This window comes from Anomaloglossus baeobatrachus, chromosome 5 (assembly GCF_048569485.1).
Source record: "Anomaloglossus baeobatrachus isolate aAnoBae1 chromosome 5, aAnoBae1.hap1, whole genome shotgun sequence".
NCBI classification, from domain to species: Eukaryota; Metazoa; Chordata; class Amphibia; order Anura; family Aromobatidae; genus Anomaloglossus; species Anomaloglossus baeobatrachus.
The window spans coordinates 300,879,674-300,897,825 of record NC_134357.1 but is presented as its reverse complement, the minus strand read 5'-3'; the positions used below and the strand labels follow the sequence as shown (position 1 = coordinate 300,897,825).

General features: G+C 41.9%; 1 protein-coding gene across 1 annotated transcript in view; it reads left to right on the top strand.

The window, feature by feature from the left end:
• The window catches only part of GRIN2C (glutamate ionotropic receptor NMDA type subunit 2C), a 113,944-nt gene extending 98,249 nt beyond the window's left edge, over positions 1–15,695 (top strand). The window contains exons 9-12 of the mRNA XM_075349659.1: positions 684–844; positions 1,539–1,726; positions 11,698–11,930; positions 13,469–15,695. Of these exons, the coding sequence (XP_075205774.1) occupies positions 684–844; positions 1,539–1,726; positions 11,698–11,930; positions 13,469–14,509 (1,623 nt within the window). The 3' untranslated portion in view covers positions 14,510–15,695. The remainder of the gene's footprint in view (positions 1–683; positions 845–1,538; positions 1,727–11,697; positions 11,931–13,468) is intronic.
• The last annotated feature ends 2,457 nt before the right edge of the window (positions 15,696–18,152 follow it).

The window sequence follows — 18,152 nt, the reverse complement described above, 5'->3', positions numbered from 1 at the left end:
AAGTGAAATAGGCAGATGGACCTCCAGGTGTATATATACTATATACCTGGTGGACCATCTGCAGACATACTTCAGAAGAATATCAGTGGTAACACTGGTATTGAATTATGGTAAATGCACAAACAATATTAGTTAACAAATGTTTCACCCTTTCACAATAACATTGTAAGGTCTGTATTTGTAGGGATTTATTCCCAATTTACCCCATCTATAAAGAAAAACCCAACCCTCCTTCAATACCTCATTACTATCTCCTCTTGGGCTGGGCTTCTTTAGATCAGACTTTGGGCATGTGTACATGTTTTCTGTATGGTTTGCTGTGGATTTTAACAAGTCTCAACCACACTGCTCAACTGACTCAACTCAACTGTAGGAACAAAATCACACAAGATTTCTCCTGCGGTGCAGAATTTCAATCGGTTAAACTTAAATTATTTCTTGGATTTCACCCATTCAAAGGCAAAAGTTATATTCTGTGACACAATCCATATTTACATTTCCAGTGAAATCCACAACAGATTTTTTCCATCTCGAGTCCGTTTTATGAGCATACTCTTAACATTCAAAAGACCTCTTGTCATTGAAGACCATTCCCACAAAAACTCACAGAATACCAGTAAACCATAATAAGTTACATGTTCTTAAATTTTTTTATCAACTTATTATTTTTTCTGTGTCTTCAGTTCCAGAAGCCACAAGAGCATTACCCTCCTTTCCGATTTGGCACTGTTCCAAATGGCAGCACTGAGCGTAACATCCGTACCAACTATCCTGACATGCACAGTTACATGGTGAGATACAACCAACGATCAGTGGAAGATGCTCTTGCTAGCTTGAAGACTGGGTGAGAACTATTTTATTGTAATTACATAGTTACTAGGGTAAAAATAGACAAATGTTCATTAAAGGGGTTGTACCCTTTCAGAAAAGTTTTCCATATCAGCTCCTTTAGTATTAAAAAACCCAATTTGTGCATTACTTACCTTGCCTAGGTCCAGCTCTGAATCTTGGGGCTGCTCCTGGTGTCTGTTGTCTACAGGGCAACCATCACATCGAAAGCGCCACAGACAGCTGAGCTCAGTGGTTCTGCTTTTGTAGACGACACGTGCCACTTGGAGCCACTGACCTCACTGATTGGCTGCTGTGACAACATATCAGCCAATCACTAGGCTCAGTGGCTCTGAACAGAAACAAGGAGCGGCCACCAAGGTTGAATTTTCAACTCACGCAGGAAAATGAAAGCATAATTTGTTGTTTTTTTTGCTAATAAGTGAACAGATAAGCAAAACGTTTATGATAAGTCACATTTCAGATTAATTACTATTTAGTGGCTTTACATCCTACTAACTGTAACACCACCCAAACCAAAAAGAGGGCATAGTGTCCATATCTCCCACAACATAGTACTAAGGAGTCAGAACTAGCTCTACCTTGTACCCAGCACATGGCACTATGTTTTACCTTCTCTAATTTTATTGTATTCCCTAGTAGCACACAGTATTTCCAATTGTTATCTTGGGTCTTATGTTTTCACACAGAAAGTTGGATGCCTTTATCTATGATGCAGCGGTGCTGAATTACATGGCAGGCAAGGATGAAGGGTGTAAACTGGTGACCATTGGAAGTGGGAAAGTCTTTGCTACAACAGGGTATGGTATTGCTTTACAGAAGAACTCACGGTGGAAGCGCCCCATTGACCTTGCACTGCTTCAGTTTTTAGGAGATGGTATGTGTCAAACTGTACGATGTCCCTTCTAGGTGATTGTAATATAATACTTGAAAAATGATTTAAATGATTAACAAATGAAATAGAAATGAAAATGTTGCACTCAACACTGAGGAGCAGAGGTCCGGCTCACCGTTATAAATTATATGTACTAGATTATGGGACATGGGTGCTTGAGCCAAGAATTTCTTCAAGATTAAGAATTGGAAAATATAGTTAACCAAAAATGAGGAAAATCGTTTTTTGTTTTATTAAATGTGTTGCCTTTGGTTGCATTACCATTGTAGAAGAAGAAGTTAAACTATACGGATTTATGTATTTTTCCAACCTTACTAAGTTATTGTGTTAAATTGTTTGAATTACTTTACATATTCTCAAAAAAAAATTTCCTACTAAAGATTAAACATTTTAAATGGTTAATACATATTCTGAGAATAGAGCTATGGGTAACAGTTAAGGGTAGACATTTCAAAAAGTGTTTAAAGGGGTTTTCCACTGCTTTTTTCCCCCCTTGCCATATATCATAGTTCTTCAAAACAATACCTTTTGTAATATATTTGTATTGGATGTATAGCTTCTATGAGCGCATCTCAAGAGGGATCACATATAGTATAGCTGGATTGTTTGCAGATTCTTCTTCCTCATCTGATACTTCCTTTTTCCGTCACAGAAATCAGACCAAATGAAAGGAAACTGTCCCTTTTCCCCTCATGGTGGGTGTAAACGTTTTTGAATGAATCACAATTAGTCTACCTCACAAAAGCTGAGCTGACAGTTTCATTCAGCAGTAACAGCATTGGCCGACACCTTTGCTTTTTAAATGCAGGTCACAGCACTTCACTAGCAAAGTGTTTAGGTAATCCAATCACTGACATGGCAGCTGAAAAGTGCTTAAATGTGCATAATGAACACAGTGACAGGGCTGTACTGGCCATCTGGTGATTGCCAGATGGGCTGTTACCTACCCTAGGCTGCTCTGAAACTTGGTATCTCTCAATATCTTCAGCAGCACAAATTGGAGAAGGGAGGGGGTACGCCATGTGCTGGATCACAGGCTACTGCAATACATTATTGAACTTGTAGTAATAAAGCACAGTAAGCCTGGGGAGAGGAAGGGATGGATTTAAACATCAGAGCTGCAGCTGACAGATACCAAGTGATGCTATCTGCTGATAAAGATTTATATTACTATAATAAGAGTATGGATGTAATTAGTGGCCCATAATAGCATGATTGATGAATAAAAAATGAAATGAGTTAGAGTAGGGATATCTTCTTTAACACTGGTGCTTTGCAGCCCTGTGGTCCTAGGTGCAAATCCAAACAAGGATGACAAGAATGGAGTTTATATGTTCTTCCCATGGCTGCATGGGTTTAGTCCAGGTGCTCCACTTTCCTCCAACACTCTTAAGACATACTGTGGAAGGAAATGTAATTTAGATTGTAAATCTCACTGGGTTATAATGTCTGGAAAGTGCTGCACAATATGTTGGTGCTATATGAGAAAGCATAAATAGAGTAAGTACTTTTAATCCCTGTATCATGCATAACACAGTGCATTAGTTGTGCACAAGTGATCCTTTATAATCAAGATCAACATATTGTTTGAGGCCTTTACTTGACGTTAAAGGGGGCCTGTCATTATATTTTATTTCTGCTGTTCCTCTGGGTATTCAGTTTGTTTTTTTCTTTTTTAAATCAGCCACATGGTTCCAGAGTTATTGGCCAATTTAGTGCTAATTTTTAAGGTCTTTTTACCAAGGAGTGTGGGGCCCCCATTGATTATGTGAAACGATGCTCTGAAGAGCCCTGAGTGAATGAAATAGTGGTCAATTATGCTCACCTCCACTCCATTCATTAGGCCTAAGACACACGGCATGAAAATCAGAGCGAGTAGAATGCGATAAAACATCGCATTCCACTCGGACCAATATTATCCTATGTGCCAGCTCCTATGAGCGAATATTTTCTCAGCCCTAATCGGACCGAGAAAATAGTTGCAGCATGCTGCTGGTGCAATACGAGTCTTTTTCTCTCGCACCCATTCAAGTCTATGGGGCGAAAGAAAAATTGCACTGCACTCGCATTACACCGGTGTATTGCGAGTGGAGGGCAAGAATAGCAATATCCAGCAACGGAAGAGAGAGAAAGAAATCCCTCCCTCTCCTCCGCAGCGCCCCCCCTCCCCTAATCAGTGTCGGCCCTCCCCTCCTCAGTGCCGGCCCGCCCCTCCTCAGTGTCAGCCTGCCTCCCGCAGCTGTGGTCCGATCGCATGATCAGACCTCAGTCGCAATGACACTCGGCTCCCGCTGTGCTGCCAGCGTGAGCCGAGTGTCATACAAGGATCGCTGTAGTCCCCGTGTGGCCCCGGCCTTATTATCAGAGTGCTAAAGACTAGGTGTGGGCAGTGCTCGGCTATCTCCAATAGTCCCAATAAGAATGAATAGTCAACCACTACTGATCAACCACTACTACCCATTCTCAAGATTGAAGTCCCAGAGGTTGGATTCTCATGAATTTAGAAAGTATCCATTATCACATGTATAGATGATAGCTTCTAAACTTGAGCATACCCCTTTAAATAATTGCTCATAAGGTAATCTAATCTGTAATCTATCGGTATTACACTGTATAAATATGATTGCATTTTTTTTCTTTACAAAAAGTTTGCTTGCATCATATTACTATGAATAAATGGCTTTATAATAATACTCATTCCAATAAAACTTCACACAGTAAAAGTGAATGTGCAGATCCCTAATATGACACTATACAGGATCAATGTGCATCACTTGGATGACCTTAAGCCTGACATTTTGTTCATCTACTTTATCAGCAGATTTAGGTCTGTTTCTGTCTTGTGATTTCCATTTCTCTGCAAATGAAGTATCCAGGCTTCTATTTAATAAAAAGAGTGCAATAAAAATGGGTTACAATATTTTTGCTGTATAATTCCATTATGCATATAGATCTGGAAGCTTTGGCCATCAATCACAGGCCATGACTAGAATTCATTTGTATAGTAGACAGCACGTGCAACTTTCTTTCGGTATAGCCATTTATAAGTGCTTTTTGACAAACTGCACAAAACCAATCGAGGATACACCAATCTTTCAAAACTGCAAAATGAAGCTGCTTGAAATTTGGCCACATTCTTAAAGTCACGTAAATTTGTCACTATTTATGGACTCAGAGGTGTATTTCCATCTTTATTACATTACAATCTTTTGGTGTGTGTGTGTGTATAGCAGAATTCCACTAATGGTAGTGGTCTTCTATGACCGGTCTTTGGTGACCATGACCAGTGGTATGTTTGCAGTGGTTATCCTTTCACACTTACTGTCTTGCGCCCATTGTTGTATATGTATTTAACACCACCAAGATCTGTGCTCCAGACTGTACGGAATTACTGTCTGATTTGTCATAAAGAGAAGGAACATATTATGAATTCATTGTAGGGACCAAAGGAGGGCAAAAGACATACAGCTGTGGCAAAAATTAAGAGACCACTGCAAAATTGTCAGTTTTCTGATTTGTCTCTTTATAGGTATATTTTTAAGTAAAATGTAAATTGTTCTTTTATTCTATAAACTACTGACAAAGTCTCTGAATTTCCAAGCAATACATTTTGTATTTATTTTCTGAAAATGAGAAATGGTCAAAATAACAAAAAAATGCATTGCTCTCAGACCTCAAATAATGCAAAGAAAGCAAGTTCATAATCATTTAGAAACAACAAACTAATGTTTTACCTCAGGAAGAATTCAGAAATCAATATTTTGTGGACTAATCATGATTTTTAATCACAGCTTTCATGCGTCTTGGCATGCTTTCCACCAGTCTTTCACATTGCTTTTGGGTGACCTTATGCCACGCCTGGTGCAAAAATGTAAGCAGTTCTTCTTAGTTTGATGGCTTGTGACTATCCATCTTGATTACATTCCAGAGGTTTTCAATGGTGTTCAGGTCTGGAGACTGGGCTGGCTATGACAGGGTTTTGATGTGGTGACCCTACATTCACACATTGATTGACCTAGTTGTGTGACATGGCACATTGTCTTGCTTGAAAAACCATTCCTCAGAGTTTGGAAACATTACCTGAGAGGAAGGAAGCAATTGTTTTTCCAGGATAACCTTGTATGTGGCTTGATTTATATGTCCTTTGCAAAGTTTAATCTGCCCAATTCCAGCCTTGCTAAAACATCCTCAGGTCATCACCGATCCTCCACCAAATTTCACAGTGGGTACAAGACACTGTGGCTTGTACACCTCTCCAGGTCTCCGTCTAACCATTAGACAACCAGGTGTTGGGCAAAGCTGAAAATTAGACTCATCAGAGAAGATTACCTTACTCCAGTCCTCTATGGTCCAATTGGGCAGATTAAACTTTGCGAAGGATGTATGAATCAAGCCTCATACAAGGTTATCCTGGAAAAACAGTTGTTTCCTTCTGCTCAGACAATGTTCACCAACTCTGAGGACTGGTTTTTCCAGCAGGACAATGAACCATGCCACACAGCTAGGTCAATCAATGTGTGGATGAAGGACCACCACATCAAAAACTTGTCATGGCTAGCCCAATCTCCTGACCAGAACCCCACTGAAAACCTCTGGAATGTAATGAAGAGGAAGATGGATAGTCACAAGCCATCAAACAAAGAAGAACTGTTTCAATTTTTGCACCAGGAGTGGCATAAGGTCACCCAAAAGCAGTGTGAAAGACTGGTGGAAAGCATGTCAAGACGCATGAAAGCTGTGATTAAAAATCATGGTTATTCCACAAAATATTGATTTCTGAACTCTTCCTGAGGTAAAACATTATTAGTATTGTTGTTTCTAAATGATTCTGAACTAGTTTTCTTTGCATTATTTGAGGTCTGAAAGCAATGCATTTTTTTGTTATTTTGACCATTTCTCCTTTTTAGAAAATAAATGCAAAATTTATTGCTTGGAAATTCAGAGACAAAACATACCATGGCACCCAAAAGACATAAAATTACACCCAAAAGACACAAAGTTTTGTGCCACACATAGTTCCTAAAAAAGTTGCAATTTTTATGTAAGCTCTGCTGTTTTTTTTTTTTTTAAAATGGATAGATCTTACTGTGGTCTAGTACACACCAATATTTACTACGATTTACACCAAAAATGCCATAAATTATAACAGTAATAGCCTCCATCTTATGACTGAAGTACATTTTTTGACTCAAAAGATGCAGCCCAAAAGATGGGGCAAATTCAGTAAGTAGCATGCACCTTAATGAATTTTTACATATTTGACACCATCAGACGTTTGATCAAGATGGGCTTATAAAATGATGGTGATGTCAACCTTGAGGCATACAACTACATGGATTATTTTAATCTAAGTCGCCATTTTAGTATCCAGAATTGATCAAGAGGAAGGTGTACCGCGAGTGCAGTGCGATTTTTCTCTCACCCCATTCACTTGAATGGGTGCGAGAGAAAAGAGTCTTTAATTACAATCGCAGCATGCTGCGATTGTTTTCTCGGTCCGATTAGGGCTGAGAATATAATCGCTCATGGGAGCTGACACAGGCTAGAATTGGTCCGAGGGGAATGCGATGTTTTATCGCACTCCACTCGCATCGATTTTCTCACCGTGTGGCTTAGGCCTAACACTCCATAACACATTATCTACCACTTAATCCCCTCCTGCTACTTGGTCCCTACGTTGCACTAAATCCTACCTTAAAAGATTCTTATACTTTACATAATACTCATTACAATATCCCCTATGATAAAAGACCTTATATAAAACATGTTATACTCCTATACATTATATTCTATATACTAAAACAGCAGTCATGATAGTGTTTAGAGCAGAGCACTACAATGCAATACACTTAAAGGTACAGTTACATTTATATAAACATCGTAACCTATCGGCCGCTAGATGGCGCCGACTGCCGTGCCGCTCTGGCTCTGCTACATTGCCAGCAGTCACACTAATATATTCAGCATAAAGCACATTTGCAGCACAGCACTGTATATTAGTGAAAACACTGTATAATAGGAGGGGGAGTGAATCGACCACCTCCTACACATGCATGGTTAAAATAGCCTCAATGACAACAAGAGGCAAAAGTTGCATAAGGACGGAGATTAGGCAACCAAATATAGCAATTAAAATTGAATCATACTCCATAATTACATTAAAATGTATATTACCATCTTTCCAGTTAGCCATTAAAAGATATCAACCACTGACGACTCTAGTGTTTTTTTTTAAACATTTTTTTTATTAAAATGCATAGTAACAGTCAGTTTTCACATACTTAAAACATTTATGCTGCAAACATGATGCTGAATAGAAACTGGTGTCTGACTGTTATAACCTGCTAGAAACATGATCCATAGGAGAAGGGTGCTAAGCACTAAAAAATCTTAGTATGAAGGGGTTGAATAAATGGAACTGCAGTAGTCACTGAAAGTTGCATTTTGTGTGATTTTCGAGAAACCACTTGCTATATTGGTTGGGTTGAGCTATATACCTTGTTTTTGTTTTACTATAGAATAGTTATGCTTACAACTGTAAAGGGTGCTTTACACGCTGCGACATCATTAGCGTTTGCTAGCGATGTCGTGCGCTATAGCACCCGCCCCCGTCGCTCGTGCGACATTTGGTGCTCGCTGCCGTAGCGAACATTATCGCTATGGCAGCATCACACGCATATACCTTGACAGCGACGTCGCTATGACCGCTGAACAATCCCTCCTTCAAGGGGGAGGAGCGTTCGGTGACATAGCGACGTCACAGCGGCGTCACTAAGCGGCCGGCCAATAGAAGCGGAGGGGCGGAGATGAGCAAGATGTAACATCCCGCCCACCTTCTTCCTTCCGCATTGCCGGTGAACGCAGGTAAGGGAATGTTCGTCGTTCATGCGGTGTCACACATAGCGATGTGTGATGCCGCAGGAACGACAAACAACATCGTACCTGTGGCAGCATTTATATATTAAAATAAATCTAACCTTCCTTTAGAATTAATCAGCAATTCCACCTTCACAATATTCTACGACTAAAAGTTCCATTATTATTATTATTCCATAATCTCACTGCTTTGACAGTAGAAACCCCTTCTTCCCTGATGGAGAAACTTAGTTTCCTTAGAAAAGTTAGACATAAGTTTGGTGGAATTTGTTTGATAAATTCCTGGCTATAGTTTTCTTTCATAGTAAATTCACACAATTTTGGCACTTAACATATTTGTGCTAACATTGTACTCCTCTCACCACTTGGCAAGTGGTGAGAAAATAGGGCAGGATTAGGGTGAGGTTACTGTAGGTCTCGCACATTTACTATAACATATGGAAGATTTTGAATTATATTACAGATCTAATGGCGGCTTTTCACGTTGCAACATCGCACGTGCGATGTCGGCGGGGTCAAATCGAAAGTGCCGCACATCCGGCGTCACTTTCGACATCGTAGTGTGTAAATCCTAGATGATATGATTAACGAGCGCAAAAGCGTCGTTATCGTATAATCGGTGTATTCTCCAACATTTCCATAATGCCGGTGCAGCGACAGGTACGTTGTTGTTCCTCGTTCCTGCAGCAGCACACATCGCTGTGTGTGAAGCTGCAGGAGCGAGGAACATCCCCTTACCTGCCTCCACCGGCTATACGGAAGGAAGAAGGTGGGCGGGATTTTTACATCCTGCTCCTCTCCGCCCCTCCGCTTTGATTGGCCGCCTGCCGTGTGACGTCGCTCTGACGTTGTACGACCCGCCACCTTAGGAAGGAGGCGGGACGCTGGCCAGAGCGACGTCGCAAGACAGGTGAGTGCATGTGAAGCTGGCGTAGCGATAATGTTTGCTACGCCAGGAATCACAAGATATCGCTGCTGCGACGGGGGCGGGGACTATCGCGTGCGACATCGCAGCATCGGCTTGCGATGTCGCAACGTGCAAAGCCCGCCTTAGACCTGGTTTAGCAGGGCCAATTTTTGGCACATGATCAAACTATGATGTGCCAGATTTATTAAGAGGAGTGTACCTTTTAATAAGTTTGCCATTTATATGCTAGTCAAAGTATCCTGGCGTAGAATGTGACAGTTTTAGTAAACTAACCCCTATAATTTAATAATTCAACTCATGAAATCCAGATTTAGAAGCGTTATGCTAAGTACAGAGCTATAGCTAGAGCTAGGGCTACACAGGGACTGCATGAATATTTTGATGCCAATTGAAGGTAATGATAGTGAATGTGGTCCTGTAGAAATCCAGCAGGGGATATTTATACTGACTGTCAAGTCGATGTGACTACAACTCGGAGGTACTATCATAATTTGCAAGGTAGAAGCACGTCAGTGGGATCTTATGTCTTGTGTAGTAAAAGCCATATACTGTAGATACCTCAAATACTGACTTCTTGCTGTGATTTCTAGACAAGCAGAGGCATAGCTATGGGTTCAGCCTGGGGAGGGCGAAACATCTGAGTGGACCCCCCTAATCAGATAACCTTAATTATAACTACGGTGGCACAGCCTAATCATAGGTCTAAAGGAGCTTCAGTAGATGACTGGGCTGTAACTGAAAATAAATCTCTACACAAAGACCAACACTGATATTAGCGCCATTATAAGGACAATATCATAGTAGATACCAGTCCCACAGAACATATAAGAGATTGCAGTACGGTTATAAATGGTGACTTACAGCTGACGTTCTTTGTGATGAAGTCGTTCACTTTTCCCGTCTTTTCCATCTGACTCAGACCCACATAACTTTTTCTAGTCATGACTCATCTGTGGAGATTACAACAAAGATCCATTTGACTCCTCACATTTCCTCAACTATTCGCAACCTGCACAAATTCCTCATCCTGATACCCCAGTACTGAAACCCTGATGCCATATGTGTGTTCCTATTTCCGCACCTGCTGTGTGGTACAATATCAGGGATCCTCTTATGCCCTTCATCGTAATGCCCCTTGCATAGTAAAATGCCTTCTTTATGTCCTTAATATTGTAAAATTGCCCAATAGAAAATATTAATGCCCTGTGTAAGTGCCCTAGAAAATTGCCCACATTTTGCCCCTAGAAAGTAATAATGCCACCCTGGTCACCTTTTACTGCCACAATACATTGAGTGCCCCTATGATAATAATGGTTCTCAAGTGTCCACTTAACACTTAATAATGTCCCCTGAGTCCCCACATGTACAGCTCCTCTATACACAGTATGATATCTCCACAGTTCCCCTATGTACAGTATATTGGATCCACAGCTGTCCTGTAAACCAGTGTTCCCCAACTCCAATCCTCAGGGCCCACCAACAGTGCATGTTTTCAGGATTTCCTTGCATTGCCACAAGTGTTAATTTATTCACCGCAGATGATTCCATCACCTGTGCAATTCAAAAAAATCCTGACAACATGCACTGATGGTGGGCCCTGAGGATTGGAGATGGGGAACACTGCTGTACACAGTATGATGGGCCCACAGATCTTCTATACACAGTATGGTGGACCACAGTTCCCAATACACAGTATGATGGGCTCACAGCTCATCATGCTGTCATTGCATGCGCAGGACATCAGAGTCCCAGCACAGCGCAATGACGTTATCGCACTGGGACTCTGACATCCTGTGCATGCAGCGGTATCATCGTGCATCCAGCTGTAGACTGCAGGCTTAAAGAGCCCTGTGGTATACAGAACAGTGAGTGGCAGTGCAGGGAGATTGCTCTACCGCAGAGATTAACTATATCGGGGTGCTGTGCACAACAATATAGTTAACAGCGTCAGTAGCTATGGGTGGGACCTTCTGAGCGTGGGGCCTGGGGCAACCACCCCCTCTGCCCCCAGTAGCTGCACTACTGTAAACAGGGCTGCTAGATTGTAGTCTGCAGCCAGTTGGTAGCTAGTCTCAGATAGAATAGTGAATTAGTGTGAAAACTTTAATTGTATCTATAGGGACTAATTAATTGTCTAATTTTCTTAAAGGTGACACTCAGAAGCTGGAGACAGTGTGGCTATCAGGCATTTGTCAAAATGAGAAGAATGAGGCGGTGAGCAGTAAACTGGACATTGACAACATGGCGGGAGTCTTCTATATGCTTCTGGTGGCTATGGGGTTGAGTCTTCTAGTCTTCTCTTGGGAACACCTTGTATACTGGAGGATGAGGCACTGTGTACCCAGCTCTTGTGTGGAACAGAGTTTGCTGGGGATCAGTCGGGTAAGGAAAATGTGTAATTAGAAAACAAGACCTTGACTTCTGAAGCTGCTCAAATGGAAGAGAATCACATCTGATGGTGTCATTAATACTCTTGATAATATCTATATTTGCAAGTACATAACTGAGCATCATTTGGAGCAGAAACTTGTTTGGTTGACCAAGGAACATCTGCTTAAATAAATATTTCTTTCTATTCTTAAAAGTAAAGTTATCATAAAAAAGATAAGACTCACCTAAAATGTGATCCTATTCTACTTGAACTCTAAAACCAAAGATACCGTATTTTTCGGTTTATAAGACACATCAGATTATAGAGACACACCCCAGATTTAGAGAAAAAAAAGGTAGAAAAAGGGGTCCGTCTTAAAATCCAGTGGTCTCTTATCGGAGGGGGATGGCAGCGGTGCTGGAGCAGGGTCACGAGAGGCAGGGGCGGTGGTGTCCCAGATGCTGTAAGGTTTGAAACTTCCATAAACTGTCAGCGGTGCGGGATTCAAAGAGATGGCACCCAGAGTCAGCGCATGCGCAAATTGAGCTGTCGGCTCAATTACAAGTTGAGATCTCATCCGCACACATGCCACCTCTGTGCACCATTTTCCTTAAGTCCGCTGCTGGGAGATCAATGGGCCAGAGGCAGCGCACGCACAGATGAGATTTTGAGCTGAGATGTCTGCACACGCGCCACCTCCGGGCGATATTATTTGAACCCTGCACCACTGACATTTTTTTTGAAGGATGCCCCTGCTTCACAGGCCCCAGCCCAGGCCCCAGCACAACCTGCCGCACAGGCCCCAGCACAGCCCGTCGCACAGGTCCCAGGACAGCCTGCCGCACAGGCCCCAGCACAGCGCCCCACAGACCCCATTACAGTACCTGTGCCCTGCGACCCCTCTCCACCACCTCCCGGTAAGATGCATTCGGATTATGAGACTCATTTTCCTCCGAATTTTTGGGGAGGAAAAGTGCGTCTTATAATCCAAAAAATCTGGTTCATAGGTTGCCAGATTTTCAGCCTTTATTGAGCTTAGTCACTTTGCTAACTGTGATGGACTACCCTTTTACAGAAAAACTACATTATTGGCAACAAGTGCGCGCAGAATTAATTCAAAGGCTTTGGAAAGGGTGTGGTTGGAAAAAGGAACACAATGTACTTCTGTCCTGCACGCTAAAACCTGGCACTGTGGCGGAACCTATGATTTCTTAGTTGCCAGTGCTAATTTTTGAAATGTAAATTAGGTAAAGATTAAATCCTTATAGAATGAAAGAGAAACAGCCAAGTTCTCATTTGTACTAATCTCAGAAGAAAATTCATATTTTCATCTGCCTTTAGAAGTTCTGAGCTTTTACTAAGCCCTTGTTATCTGTGCTTAGTGGAGATTAATTTTTGATCTACATAGATACAGCCAGAGACACATAACTACTCATCAGTTCTTTCTGTGCAACTCTAGATTTGGGATTTCAGAATACTTACAAATTGTGTTTGCAACTAAAGGACATAAACTTATTCCAATTTCTCACTTCTGTTCTTAAATCTTTAGGGGATTTACAGTTGTTTTCGTGGTGTACAGAGTCCATCTCGTGGTCCTGCTTGCCCTGACCCTGACGTGACAGGAACTCCAGTACCAGACAATGTTTTGAGGGTACTGCAAACTGCAAGGGATCTGGTTTCCTCTTCTGGCGTTGGGGGTTCCCTGGAGACTGCATCTCATGCTCTACGTACATGGAGACAGCGGAGCGCAAGTCTTCAAGCTGCTTTTTCTGTTCAGGGATCTCAGCAGCCAGCTCAGATCATTTCATCCCCTCAGTGTGGTATCATCACAAAACCAGTAGTGACTGTACCAAGTGGATCACTTCTTTCTCCTGCATTAAGATCTTCTCATGGAGCTTGCTTTCCATCGGTGGATATAGACCCCCCCTCAACTACAACACTAAAGTTCCTTTGTCAGGATAATGCTCCAAAGGTTTCCCTCATCTCACAGAATGGAAACATACAAGAAACAAAACTAGGCATCAGTGGTGGCCCTTGTGATATTTCTCACCTTACAATTAGCAAAAGACTGGAGCCAACACACAGACCACCAACCACGTCCACGGCAGTCTCTCCACACTACAGAGCTTGGTGCCCTTCCCCTATTCCAAGGCGAGTATCAAGACGGCCTTACCTGTTGTGTGATTCCCTCCAAAGGGAAGACTTGAGGCTACGCCAAAGATGTGGTGGGCCTTACTTCTGTTCTCTTCCTCATACCTCCCATGTGTGCCCTTTCTGCAGCAACAGCAATAGCTATCCTATGAGGCATAGAGGTGGCAAATGGGGTAACCCTGTTTCCAATAAGTCTTCCCAAAATGAAGCATGTTTGCAGGAGTCAATCTCCACACATGCCATACCATCCACCTTAAGTAACAGAGACCCACACACTGTTTTTAGCATGGCTACTCTAGGAAGGACTGCATGTTACTCCGACATGGGGAATAATAGGAATCCCTCCTCTTCATCTTTAGGAACATTTCCAGGTGACAAAGCAAGAACCCACAATCCTACTGAAGCATGGAGGAGAATAAGCTGGGAATCAGAAGTGTGACATTTTATGGAATACCTGTGTGTATTGGGGCAATATAAACTGTGCCAGATTTACAGGATCATGTTTGACTGTTGATGTTGAAGCTCAGGTGCAGGACACATAAATAGAGGTCTGTGAAACTCTTTATACCTAACCAGAAAAAGGCCTTAGTGGTGTTATCAATGGAATGGATTAGGTATGAATTTAAACTGTCATATTGTCACTTTACATTAAAGGGTATGTCCACCTTGGAACACCATTTTACTGCTCATACATAGGTAGAATCTACAACATATGTTATCTTTAGCAATATTCTGTTTTACTTTTTTGTACTGATTCTCAGTTAAAATCTTTATTATGGCCAGAGCTGCATTCATAGTTCTGCTAGTTCATTTTGGAAGCAGTCAATAATTGTCGTGGTACCCCTGAAACTTGATGGGTTCCTATGCAGTAGGATGATTAGCTTTTCCTCAAACTATATTGTACAATGTCATTGTCTAAAGACAGCACTTCTCAAAATACAGATCATCAAAACAAGCTTTGTTCTGCCATAAAGTCCAGAAGGGTTGTTATAATATTTCAGCTCGAAGCTTTCAGAATAATAATACAGCGTGTAGATCATGATCAGAACAAAATAAGTAATGTATGTCTTTTTAACGTTACTTAATGGGGATGTCCGCCTATGAGGAAACTGTCAACAAGCCCTTCAGCTTGCTGAATCTTAAAGTGAACCTGTCAGGTGCAATATACACCCAGAACCACGAGCAGTTTTGGGTGCATATTGCTAATACCTGTATAACCATCCCTGTATACACTAGCATAGATAAAGAAATCTTTAGAAAGAGTATTTCTAAAGATTCTTTATAATATGCTAATGAGGCCAGGGACTAGTCGCAATGGCGTTAGTTCCCCTGACAAGTTCATCCTCTTACCATGGTAGTATGTCCACAGGAGCGTTCTAACATACTATTCAACGCAGCATCATAAGTGGTGACGTGCGTACCTGTGTCCACTCTCTCTACTGTTCAGAGGTCCAGGCACTTCCGGTCATGCGCAGTATGAAGCCAGGTATACGTGTCCCGGCTTTAGTGAGGTCTAGTGATACTGGGGATGCTCTATTGAGTAGCATGTTAGTATGCCCCTGTGGGTGTGCTACCATGCTAAGCGGGCGGACTAGTCGGGGGAAGTAACGGCCTTGCGACTAGTTGCCAGCCTCATTAGCATATGATAAAAGATCTTTAGAAATACTTTTTCTAAAGATCTCTTTATCTATGCTACTAGATATAGGATTAAGCGGGGTTTACACGCAACGACATCGCTAACGAGATGTCGTTGGGGTCACGGAATTCGTGACGCACATCCGTCCTTGTTAGTGACGTCGTTGCGTGTGACACTGCGGGAACGACCGTTAACGATCAAAAATGCTCAGCATATTGTTGATTGTTGTCCAGTTATTTCTATCCCGATTATCATTGCTGTTGCAGGTTGTTAGTCATTCCTGCGGCGGCACACATCGCTATGTGTGACACCGCAGGAATGAGGAACAACATCGTACCTGCTGCCGCAAGCAATGAAAAAGGAAGGAGGTGGGCAGGATGTTCGTCACGCTCATCTCCGCCCCTCCGCTTTTATTGGGATGCCGCTTAGTGACGCCGCTATGACGCCGCACGAACCGCCCCCTTAGAAAGGAGTCGGTTCGCCGGCCACAGTGACGTCGCTAAGCAGGTAAGTATAGTGTGACGGGTTTTAGCGATGTTGTGCGCCACGGACAGCGATTTGCCCGTGACGCACAACCGTCGGGGGCGGGTACGCTCGCTAGCGATATTGCTTGCAATATCGCTGCGTGTAAAGCCCACTTTAGTTAGGCCAGGATTAGCAACATACACCCAGAACTGCTCATGGTTCTGTGTGCATATTGCACCTGACAAGTTCCCTTTAAGGGCTCGTTCCCACTTGAGTATAAAACGGACTAGTGCAATGTAAGAAAAAAAATTACTCTGCACTTGAAACCAATGTCATTCAATGAGTCAGTAATTGTCTGCAAGTTTTTCCTTAGCTGTAATCGGCCTGAAGAAAAAATGCTTATGACCACGTATATCAGACAAGACTCGCCAATGCAAGTCTATGGATGTGCGAAAAAAAGAAAGGCACACAGATCATCTTTATGCTGTCCGTTTTTTATGGATACATTACCATTCTGTAGCATAGAACACTGTAAATGGTCCTGTAATGACTGTAGATTGATAGCTACTGAGAAAAAAAACGCCTATCATACAGATGGCTTACGGATGCTAGACGAGAAAATAATCGCTCACATGACATATGGAATACCAAACGAATTTCACTTATCCTACTTTTCTGGATGAGAATGGGACCGATTTTTTTTTTATACCCAATTGGGAGCGATCCCTAACAGTCAGTGAGGTACACATCGTTAGGTTTCAGCTACTCTTCCTAACGCCAATCACTTGACATCAGTTTGAGTAGACTAGATGCTCAACCACTTCTCTCAATAGAAGATTTCCTCAGGGGCGGACAACTCTTTAAAAGATGTATTACCATCTCAGACATTTATGGCATATCTAAAAAAAACATAGCCAAGTCTTACACCTCTATGAATGGAAAAGCGTCAGCGCATGCATGTCTTTCTCTGGCCACTTTTATCAGAATTCTGAAGGTAGCTGAGCAATGAGCATTCTTAGGACCTCAGTCAATCAGACACTTAAATACCCTCAGGCACTTATTATATACCCTTTGGTTATGCCATAAATATCTGAGCTAGGAATACAGCTTTCACAAATTCTATATGTAAACTGAAAATATTCAATGGTGTTAACCAGGGACTTTAATAGTAAGTAATAGCAATAAAAGGTTATATCTATATTCATTTCCCAAAGACCAGAAAAGGTATACAGATGTAGAGTAAGTTCATCTGAAAACTCTCAGGCTGGATAATGCTATTTACCTGCAGATATAGGGTTAATCTGCAGGGTAATAGCGTCATGAAGGTGCTCAGGTGCCATACTGAAAGTGCGCCACCTGGAAGAAATTATGTTTATTCCTCCCAGGAGCCACTGGCTTCAAGCTTTGTAGGCATGCGAGCATAGGTACAGTCATTACTCACAGCATTGTGTGTGGTGACTATAAGCACGCCCCGGCACTTTGACTGACAGCCAGCTCCGCACAAATGCACTTCTGAGACAGCCATCAGTCAAAGTGCCATGGTGTGCTTAAAGTCGCCCTTCACTACTGTGAGCTGTGACTGTAACCATGCCAGAGGGCCTACATAGCTAAAAGCCGGCGGATTCCAGGTGGAGTAAAGTTAATTTTCTCCTTGGTGCTGTACTTTCAGTGGAGCAGCCAAGCACCTTCCTAACTCTATTAATCTGCAGGCTAATAATGTTATCTGACAAGACTGTTTCTCTTTAATCTTCCATATTATGCTAAATGCCTTTGATAAAAGTTTGTTTGGGTTTTCTTATCTGTGGATTTTCTTCATCTCATTACTGTTATTAGGAAAATACCGAAAATGCGCATGTCATAAATGCACCAAACATGACTTGTGATAATTTAGCTTCCAAAGCAATAAAAGGGAACTGTTAGCAGGTTTTTTCTATGTATTCTGAAGGCAGCCTGCTATAGGAGTTAACACAGAGATTTCAGC